Source organism: Erinaceus europaeus, chromosome X (assembly GCF_950295315.1).
Source record: "Erinaceus europaeus chromosome X, mEriEur2.1, whole genome shotgun sequence".
In the NCBI taxonomy this organism is placed as follows: Eukaryota; Metazoa; Chordata; class Mammalia; order Eulipotyphla; family Erinaceidae; genus Erinaceus; species Erinaceus europaeus.
This window is the reverse complement of record NC_080185.1, coordinates 72954886-72966341: the sequence shown is the minus strand read 5'-3', so window position 1 is coordinate 72966341 and position 11456 is coordinate 72954886. Positions and strand designations below refer to the sequence as shown.

The window sequence follows — 11456 nt, the reverse complement described above, 5'->3', positions numbered from 1 at the left end:
TGCTTGTGAGTAGATGGGGACCAGGAGCTTGAACCTGGGTCCTTGAGCATTGTAGTGTGTGTGCTTAACCAGATGCGCCACTGCCTGGTCCCATTTTTTTTTATTGTTTGTTTGCTTGTTTAACTTCTGTTTATGAGTAGGACCATCTCATACTAGTTTTTCTCTTTCTGACTTATCCTTATTAACATAATTCCTTCTAGCTCCATCCAAGATGGGTCAGAGAAGGTGGGTACAAGTATTTTTTTTTTGGTAGTTCTTTTCCTTTTTCCTGTATTGTGATTACGAAATGTAATTTTACATGTTGAACTGAACAAACTTGAATTTTCTATTGTGTTTATCATTTTGTATTTAATGTTTAACAAGTTCAGCCTTAGTGTGCTATAGTAATATCAGTTTGTGAAGAAGTAAGGGGGAGAATGGTCCCTCTCTGCATCTTTGTTTCAGAAACACTGTCCTACACAATGAAGAATCTTATATTTGGGACATAGAACTTAATTAGAAATAGTTTCATTTCTGTTACATATGATTCTAAAGCAGTACTTTAAACTTATCTTTTTATTTATTTCATAAACAATAACAAAACTCAGCTAAGTAACATTATGACAAATTCACCACACACTCAGTCACAAATATTTAAAACTTTTGCAACAAGAACAACAAAACCAGAGGTATTACAAGAATAATTTACAAGAAAATCTATAAAACAGCAAGAAGCTCACAAATGTCCATTTTCTTTTGCACAAGATTACTACACTCTTTCACAACATGTTTTGTGTTACAAAATTTCCAACAAAAGTGTATTTTTCTTTGTATTGTGGTTTCTAAAACCAGAAACTTTGAAATAAACATCCTTTTATTAGCACCTGGTGGTGCAGAAAAAGGAAAACTCTTACATACAGACACTTCACAGCACTTTTCTAAGAAAAATATACACTTACAAAATATGTTACAAATTGGCACACTTAAAAATATACAAGATTTTGTAGGCATCTTAAGGGTGATCCTTAAGGTTTTCTTCTTCTTTTTTTTTTTTTTTTTACTTCAATTGGCTCTACAGATTATTTATAAAGCTTAACTCTAAAAAAGGCAAATTATTTCCTAATATTTTAAAGTTGCAGTGTCATATGTCAAACAGAAACTTAGGTTACATTCATAAAGAGGGTCTCTAATGTTTTTATTTTCTTAAATGTTTAGGGGCTTGAAAGAGGAGAAAATAGGGGATAATCATTTTTCTTTAGCACCATAAATCAGTAATTTACTAAAGAGGTGCATTCAGTTTTATAGAGATTAAAATAAGGACTAATACATTCAAATCTCTGTAGGCAGCAAATTCTAGCCAGTGCTACAGGTTTCCCAGTAAAGCTTCTTAAGCTTTTTACCCAGCTCACTGGGAGTCAAAACCACAAGGCCTCTTCTAGTTTTCATTTTATGCCTTTTCTTTTTGTGCTGTAAAATCAAGCATCTCTCAAAGAGGCAGAATGATTTAAATTCTCCTTTCTTATTTTTGAAGGGAGTGCCATTCTAAGACCCAGGAACCAGCGTCTGATAGATAGACAGCCTTTCCATCTCAAATTGATGTATTTCTTCAGTACTTTTAATATTTATTTACCCAGATATTAATTTTAAAAGCCTCATTTGTACCCTTATTTTTGTAGTAAGTCTCTCCCTTTTAACACTTATCTCTTAACTATGAATCTGAAGCCAAGAGTTATTTCAAGTATCATGTAGCTGCCGTGGGAGCTGTGCATCATGATTGTAGCTGTTAAATGCTCTGAGTAAAATAGACATGCAGGAAAGGATAGCCTGAGTACCGCCATCAAAATAATCTCATGTTGGCTGAGGACCCTCAAGCTAATTAATGACAGTGCTTCCCAAATTAAACAGCCCAGCTAAATATTTTCTTCCTCATTTGGGTCCTTGAGAAACCTTTACAAAATCTCTGGACTACACTGTGCTGACAAGATCTCTATTACTAAAATGTTTTGGTACTAAACCTTCTAAACATAATGATGAGCTTAGTGAATTTTGTGATTAGAAAACAAATACATTTCATATAACTTTATTTCAGGAAAAGAATCCTGTAGTGATGGACCATATTTAAATAGTTGATGAACCTTCTTTCTTGAGAACTGCTCACTGGTTTATGGTGGTACAGGGGATTGAACCTGGGCCTTTGGAGCCTCAGGCATGACAGTCTCTTTGCGTAACCATTATGCTCTCTCTCCCACCCTGAACACTCTCTAAATCAGATGATTTCTCAACTGTACAGGAGAAAACAAACAGTTCTACCAACTAGTTAGAATTAGGTAGTGTCCCATTCTCTTCACTGCAGATGCTTAGCTCTCTGAATTTAATTCTTGAAGCTGCTCTGAGGGCATTCCTAAATTGAAGATGCAGCAGATCTGCACTAGATTGGCTAGGTCTGATAAAAGCAAGCTTGTTAAAAATGTCCTTGGATATGATTTTCCTGTTTTAGGCATGAAACACTGATCAGAATTACTAAAATGGAAATTCACTACAACTGCAGAACCTCACACAACAGGATATATCAATACAATGCTAGCCAGAGTTATTCATAACCTGTGAAGTATCCTTTATGCTTCTTTCCCTTAATCACATATCTCCCCATCCCACCCCACCCCCAACATACAGATGCAAGGAAAAAGATCCGTGATGGGGAAAGCCATCAATCACAAAAGCTCATCTAGCACCAAGGACTTTAGAGAGATGGTAAAGAAGTTATAGACAAGTAGACAAAGTAGTGCAGGAGGTTTGAAAACATTTAGGAAAAGCTAAGGCCTTAACATATATTTGCAGAGAGTAACAAGGAATCAGAGGAGAAATCAAGAAGGAAGCAGCAGCATATGTGAGGAAGCTGTCAAATGAGACACTGAAGAGGCCACTGGTTCACATTAGTTATTACAGTCCAAATGTAACCCCCAAAGTCTCAAGGAATCATGGTCAAGGCCACTGTTACAGCACCCTGCTCTACACAGTCCAGTGACCAACCAGATCAGTAATGGGATTATCAAATAATTGTCAAAGAAAAGGAATTTCTAAATTTCCTCAGTCATGTAATATAATTCCACATGTGTTTTGGGATGTGTACTTTAAATTAGATTTGCAAATGACCAAGGCAGTTAAATATAAGAGTGGAAATTTTCTCCTATGATCTTCTGGAAGAAAGTAGTTTATTTAGCTAAGGTTCTTATTTCCTGACAACTTGGGAAAATGAAATATAAGACTATAAAAGAAGAAATTTTCTAAAACTAAGGATTGGGATTAAATTAGATGGTTAAAGGAGGATACCATTTCCAAATCTCATTAAATGAGACTCTGTTACTAGGAAACAGCTTCTCAAGAATAGAGATCAGAAAGGAGCAACAGTCAAGAATTTATGACTAAATTCCACGTTTGACTCAAACTATCAGTAACAGAGCAAAACACTATTTTTATATCCTTGGTCCGCACTCCACTAAGGCAGCTAGTTGAATAAAGGATCTCCAAAAATTGGGCCTACTGTGCTGTGACAGGGAAAAAAAAAGAATTGTGAGAGCAGAGACAGGATCAATGAAGCTCTAAAAACTGAAGATACTCAGATCATAATGTACTGAGAGGAATATAACTGCACTTAAGAGAATGAACACATGCTTTGTCTTATTGTCCATTTCTGAAACTCAGTTTCTTCTTATGTTTCACTACAAAACGACTGGTTAAGAGTCACTAGTCTATATATTAAAAACATAATACATTGTAGATCAATTGAAAACAGATTTTAAAATGGCAATTTTCTTCAGAAGAAGGGGTGAATTATGTATGCCCTAGAATTGGCCCTTATTGGGCTCCATAGGAGCAAATGAAAGAGTATCCATTCCAAAGGACTTATGATAGTAAATTCTGATTAAGAAATTTATTTTTAACAGTTTTGGGCTCTCCTCTTACCTCACATCCACCACATTATCCAAAACTGAACTAATACTGAAGGAAACTGGGTCAAGTGCTCCTTATTTATTTTTATAAAACACAATGTACCCATGGAACACTTTCTTCATTTCTTCTTTAATTTCCACCTTTTGATTACATAGAAAGCACTCCATTCCCTAAGGCAGCAAGTTGCTTTGAGATCTGGAGTCTTGGGAATCACAATACAGGCAGAGTTGGTGATTCCAAGTCAAAATTCAGTTTCAAAACAGAAAAAGCGAAGACAAAACAAAGACCATTTCTAGGAACTAGTCATATCCTTTAGTACAAACACTGAGCTATCAAAGTGGAGAAATAGAAGAAAGTGTTCCAGTTTGATTGTTTTCTCTTTCGGATGACTGCTGTAGAGCAGGAGATAAGTTTCATCTGGTGTCTTTCCACTAAGTAATTTTTCTAGGACTCTCAGCACACAGAGCACCAAAGCCTGGGAATGGGCCTGAAGTAGTTTAAAAAAATACTTCTCACCCACTTTTCCCCAGAGACACACACAGTCAAGATCAAGAACACGGGCTTATTTTACTACCTAGTTGTAAGTAGTAGAGCAGGCTGGTGAAAAGAATCATGGACTGGGAAGTATGTATACTTTAATATGTCACAGGCTTCCTTCCACTTCTCTCTACTTTTAAATGTTGCATCTCTGTGAATATCATTAGGTGGCAATGACTAGGTAGATTCATATTTTGCTTAAGTTTTTCCTTTTGAAACATCTTCCCTTTTTAAAAATTCCCCTTTCCCCACCCACTTATTCTCCACCCTCCCACCCACAGTCTATATATTCACAAGTCAATAGGTTAGTAACAATATTAGTAAGAATAGTAAGAGTAACAACAACAACAACCAACAACATTAATAATATTAATCCCCTATATCTGTATAGCACTTTACGATCTACAAAGCGCCTTCACATTCATTATCTCATCTGTGCCATAATGCATCAGTCATTAGGCACATAGGCCTTCAACTGTGCAAGGAAAATAGATCACATGTTAGAAGTCAAGCGGTAAAAAAGAGGGAAGAAAAAGCTAGTAGTGAGGGATGTTGAAGCTGTGGAAACATTTTTTAAAAGGGAGAGGGCTGGATAAAAAAATGCAAATTCAAAAGTTCATATAAAATTAAGATTTATGTTTAGTATGTGGCATCAAATACTAGTCATTCTCAGATTAAGTGTATATGACTCTCATTAGTTGTTGTCACAAATTATTCAATTAGTCTGATATATGTACATAACCCAGAGGAGTCAAACTGAGAAGCCTTAGCATTTTCTTTAATGACATTGGCATTGCAAGGTTAACACTTAAAGAACAATAAAGCCATGATATGAATGCACTTTTGACAAAACTGGAATAATAAAACACTTAGGAGGCTACTTAAATAAAAGCAATCTATGTACTTCATTTATCTTTAGTGTTGCTTTTACAGTTATTTTATAATTTATCCCAGGCTATTATAAAATATATAAAACTGAGATATAAAGTATCAGCAATATAACTTTGTACTTTAAATAATTTCAGCTACAGATTTTGCTTTTTTAAAAACATACTTTAAAGCAGTTGTTTCCTTGTAAAAGTTTCTGTAAATGCATATACTTGGGTCCCTGATGGACTTAGGTTTTATGATTTCCATACTTTTCTAACATTTCAACCCTTAGGCAATGGGACAAATAAACCTTTATTGTGCCCTTTATAATTGTTCATGTTTTCACATAAGACAGTAGTGTAAAAATTTTAAATAATGTATGTATTCATAAATATATTAAAAATTCATTAATAAGCTTTAAACTGTGGGGTGAATCTGAGATGAGGCAAGGGAATTTGGCACATTTCAAGCAGTACCCTTTAAGTTTTGGTAAACTGTGTAAAACAACATATTTTTCCACTGTGATCTAAAGGTGCTATCCACATAAGTGGGAGTGGTTAATAGCAAAATCACTGGAATGTTTCTAGTAAATCAATAGGGACACACTCCCCACGTACTCACAACCAAAAGTTGATATAGAAGTAAAAATATATACAATACAGTCACTTGTTTGTAGTTTGGCACAATCTTTTCCTTCCTCCCCTTTGTGGGTAAATAGTGCATGAACTACTTGTGCAACTGTATGACTTCTTAAGTCTTTCACATAGAATATCAGATTAAGGTTGACTTCCAAAGTCTTATTCCCACACTTTAAAATTCTTTTCTTTGAGCACTTACATGTCACATACATACCACAAGCCATATTTTGAAAGAAATAAAACACAAACTTCAAATGTCTTTCTGGAAAATCTGAGTCACTTCTTCACAGGTAAAACTCAAAATGCTGTTTCTGCGTTTAGGAGATTGTAGTCAGAATCCTGCAGAAAAACTAAATTATTTATACCACCTTAGTTTTAGTGTATGTCCCACAAGGGGATCACACAGCCTAAACTACGTTTACATCATACTGGATGTTGTATGATGCAGAACAAGATACATATAGCAGGGGGGCACCAGAAAGCACTCCTAATTACCATAAGATGAGATTTTTGTTCTCCAAATTATGCTATGCTCTTTTGTCTAAATGATCTTGGCTTTTTGTCTACTTAACTTTTTTAATTGTGCCATTCAAAACTTTTTCTTATTGTGAAGCCCTTACCTTCCCAAAATCATTCAAGAGCATATTTTAGTTCTGTTTCCTTGACAGATAAAACTCCATGCTGAATAGCAGAAAAGAGTAGCTTTATTAGAGTTTGTCCCTAACCAAGCTACAACAAAATCGCCCAAGCTTCTTTTGGGTGGCTTAAAGGCATAGGGATTTTGGTGCACTTCTTTTTCTTCTTATTCTTGTCTTTTCTTATTTTTTAATTTGAAAAAGAAGGGAGTGGGACAGTTTCATGCACTGTTTTTGCTTTCAAGAAGGGAAAAATGATCGACTTGGGGCTTAGCAGTCAGTAGGAAAGATAAAGGTGTGTCATACTGGTCATTTTGGTACAGTATTACCTCAGTTTTTCAAAAGAAGTTGTCCCAGCTTCATCCTTGTGGACCTGTTCTCGTTCCATGCGCTTTCCTTTACATTTCTCATCTCTCAGAGCCTTGGGGCTGGATTTGTGACGATATAATTTTTTGTGTGTCGGTCCATTATTACCCAAAATGCTTGGATTACTATACTTTTTACCAAAAAAGGTAGAGTGAGAATCTTCACTATAAGTAGGCATGCTTGCAGGGCTGGGATCACTTGCTGCTTTCCCATTGCATTTATTCATACCTTTGGTGGACCTGTGATTCTTAGTGGCTCCTGTGGACCCACTGTTGACCTTTTTCTTAGACTCTTGTGGTGTCCCAGCCAATATTTTGAGGGTTTTTAATTTTAGACTATTGGACTCAGAGGAGTACAATGTGTTGGGGTCCCCATGGTGCTCCACGGGCTCCCAAAGGGGCTCTATGGAGGCCATCATGAATCTCTGCACATCTGCCATTCCAGAGGCGATGTTGGACAAGATATAGGAAGGCTCCTGAAATTCTCGTTGGTCATCATCTAGCAGATTGTTGGTGTTGGTATCAATGTTCATTTTGTTCCAGTCCAGATTGCTTTCCTTTCTGGAAGCCCAGTCTCCAGAAAAAATCTTCTGACTTGGCATTTTCATAGAGGACACAGGACCACTGTGTTGGATATATTCTGTCAATGTCTTCCCAGTGGTACTGTTATTGAGTTGGCCTCCAATACGACTAATGTCAATTTGCATTTTCTCTCCATTGATTGCAGACATACATTTTCCTTTCTTTGTTGACTTAGGGACCTGGCGAGAGGTTTTTCCAGATGGCTTTTCAATCCCTTTGTTGTTAGCTTTGGAGGATTTTTTCCTAGTGTTTTTCTGAGAAGAGCTTTGATTCACAGCCCCACTCTTGCTGGGTGAATTTTTCTTTCTTGACTTTGATACTTTGTTGTTGGTATTCATTTGACCAGATGGATCATTAAATGTTGATAGGCAAGGGTTTTTTTGGAGTAGGCTGATAGAATCTTCGTCATTAAACATATGGAACTGAAACTGATGGTTATCTAAAGTAAACCCATCATCCACTTGGATCTGTTGTGGGAGGGTATTACAATGCCACTTGACTTTCTCAACACTGTTCAGTGTTCCTGGGGAACTTTCCTGGAACCCCTTTACTGTTCTTAGTGACTTGGTACTCTCACACATGGAAATTTGAGGAGAAAGACTAGGAGTGTCAGGTGGGGACACTTCTGAGAGAGAAGAGTGGCGGAATTTGTCAGGAGTGAAGTTGGAGATATCCAGGAGGTCAGTAGACTCTTTCAGTGGTGTTATCTCATCAATGCTCTGCTGGATTACTAGTTTAGGGCTGCAGTGGGCCAGAAAATCATCAGTGATATCAACATCACTATCTTTTTCACAGGATTTCACATTATAGGAGCAATAATTGTTTGAGTTGCCTGGGAGTGAGGACATTGAGTCAAAGTTGAAGAGCTGACCATCACTGATATTGACTGGGCCCTGCTGGAAGGGAGAGCAGACCTCACCATTACTAAAGTGATAGAATTGATAAGACTCATCAGACGAGAGCTGGGTATCTTGCACACAGGCATATAGAACCTTGTTGCAACTACTGTCACCACTATTGGGACAGACTGGATTGTGTATTGTTGAGATGAGGTTATTTCCTGTGGAGGCTACTTGGGAGATTTCTAATTCACTAGATTGGCTTGGAGCTGTCTCTCTTGAAACTTCAACCACAAATTCACAGGGTCCAGAAGCAGATTTGTTGGACCACGAATTTCCATAGTTGGTTGACTCCATTTTGAAGTTTTGGGATGACTGCTGCTGTTCTGTCTCAGAGGCTGAGAAATGCTCACAATCCTGGGTATGCTGGAGAGGTATGAATGATTTTTCTGTTTGAGTGAGGCTGCCTTCATTTTGCTCTGAAGAATGGTGAGTGAAATATGAGATGCTCGTATTATTTGACAAATCAGAAGCATCTAACAGTGTTTGCAGATATCCTCCGGGTATAACAGGTATATTGGTGGTGACATTAGAAGATGTTAGTGGCATTTCAGAAGAGCAGGTGACTGGTACGAAAGTTGAATTCTTAGCAATCTTTGCCTCATGAAATTCAGATCGATGGGAAGTGATTGAGGTCCCAGAAATAGCTTCATTCTTTAAGGTACCCTTGGTAGATTGATCTTCCAAGAGAGGGCTCATTTGAGTGGCTGGCTTGCTTTCTTGCCCAGCTTTGATTTTCCTAGATTTTAACCGAGCTTCACTTTTAAATTTGATTTTATTGAGAACTTTCCTCTCTGTTCCCTTAAATTCTGTATCTTGGACTTTGACTTTCACAGAGTTAAGACTTGTGATGTCATTTATATGCAATCCATCTGCACTGCCAGTGGCAGTCACAGGTGTTGCCTTCAGTGTACCTTTCAGGCCTCCCTCTTGTTTACGACTATTAGTTTGTTTCTGATCATTGCAGAATGAAATTTGCTTAGTACTTGCTGAAGCATCTGTAGATGGAATTCTTTGAATCCTGTGCCTGCTGCCAAGTTTAGATTTTCGTTTTCGAGTAGGAGGTAGGAATGAAGCATCAAAGTTACCTGGTTCAAAGCTATGCTTTTGGCATAAGGATAACTTGTTGGAATCTGTGTTGCTGTTTCTCTGTTTCTTTTTCTGCCAGAAGCCTTTCAAAGGAGCTAGCTTAGCATATTTGTTGAGCTGATTCTCACTCAAATTCACTGTTGTCTCAAAGGCATCCACCTTACTCAACTTCACCAACATGTTCTTCTCCCCTTTAAAGCGATTGATGATGATATATTTGATAATAATTGGGGGTTCCTTGCGAGTTACTTTTCTTCTTTTTTTAGGACACCATTCATCGTCATCTTCTTCTTTGGAACTGCCTGGCAGCCATTCTTTCCTCTCGCTTACTTTCTCATTTTCTAATGAGTCAACATCATATAGATAATCTTCACTGTACCTTACTTTTCTCTTGGCTCGAAGGCCATAGTTCTGCTGGGATGACGAGCTGCTAGAATTAGTGCTCCGAGCCATATAGTGGCTACAGTCCTTGATATCTCCCATAGTATCATAAGCAACCTCAATAAAAGAATTGTCATTATTGAAATTCCCTGATACCTCCAAGGAATTGGCAGGGTGGCCTTGTTTTGGATTTTTAAATTGCTCCATCTCAGTCCCACTGCACGGTTTATTTAAGGCAGGTTTTTCTCCACTATTCTTCTCACCTTTTTTCTCCACACCCTTGTCCTCTTGTCCTTCCTCTTTTCCTTTCTTCTTATCTGTGTTTTTGTCTTCCTCCCCCCAGATGATACTCATGTCAGGGACCTTGAACTGGGAAAGGTCACTGTTCTGCTTCAGGGCCCCACTCTTAGACTCCCGCTTGGGGCAGGTAGTGAAGACACTGGGAAAGAAATTGAATTGGGCATCCTCCTGCATCAGAAGGGTAGTCTTGTCTCGAACATTGTCCTGGAAAGATTCATAACGGATTTTCAGGGAGCAGACATCACTGCCCAGTGTTGACTCATCATCATCGAACATGTAGTTATCTACATCCTCTTCAGAAAATAGGTTGACTGATAGTTCATTCTTGGAGCAGAGATCGAGCAATTCAATCTTACTCTCACTAATGAAAGTCTCAAAGTAACCCCAATCCTGACTGGAATTTGCCAGTAAAGCCTCTTCCGTATTGCACTTATCTAATAGTAATGTCTCATAATAATTTTTCTGTGCTTGATCCTCCAAGTCAATGTCAGATTTTTCAGCTTCTCGTCTCTCTCCTACCCTAGATTTGTGCAAAGGGAACCCTAGAAGCTGGTCTGAGAGCAGCTGCTCTCCATATTTCATGTTTTCTCCAGTATTAATACACTGAATCCCTATTTCAGAGACTGCACAGGTTTCATAATCTCTACTGAAATCATTAACTTTCAGACTGATCTCTGGCTCAGGATCTACTGTATCCTTGGATTCCATGAAACACCCTAAACAAGTTCGGCTTGGCTGCATGAGGCAGTCCCCATTTAGAGTCGAGATGCTTGCAGGCTCCATTATGTTGAATGGAGCTTTCTCACACTCATTGGGCAGTGACCAGGTGTTTAGACCTTTTGCCACGCCAGATGTGAGGGAGATGGCATTCACAGAAGCACTATTAGCAGCATGCTCAGGTGATTCAATCAGTCCCAATGGAGAAGGAGGGCTCTGAATACAGGGCTTCTTAGATGGCAGAGGTAGGAGATCCATGGGATACATCAGGGTCTCTTTCTGTAGTACCGATATAGGCTGCATGGGTGCAGCGGCTTCCAGAGCTGCAAATGATTTTAGTGATACATCCTGGTCCTCTGAATCTAGAGAAAAGGGAAAGAAATGATAGAGAAATTAAAGGTCTCAAACCAGACTCATTGACTCTCTTTCCCTTGATCAGATTTTTGGCACTTGATAACCTACAAGATATTTATCATATTTTCTAGCTTTAGAAATAAACGCTACAATAAAAGA

At 37.9% G+C, this 11456-nt stretch overlaps 1 protein-coding gene across 1 annotated transcript in view; it reads right to left on the bottom strand.

The window, feature by feature from the left end:
- Positions 1-537: 537 nt before the first annotated feature.
- NEXMIF (neurite extension and migration factor) overlaps positions 538-11456 on the bottom strand; it is a 191622-nt gene continuing 180703 nt past the window's right edge. Inside the window, exon 4 of the mRNA XM_016189560.2 lies at positions 538-11305. Within this exon, the coding sequence (XP_016045046.1) occupies positions 6936-11305 (4370 nt within the window). The 3' untranslated portion in view covers positions 538-6935. The remainder of the gene's footprint in view (positions 11306-11456) is intronic.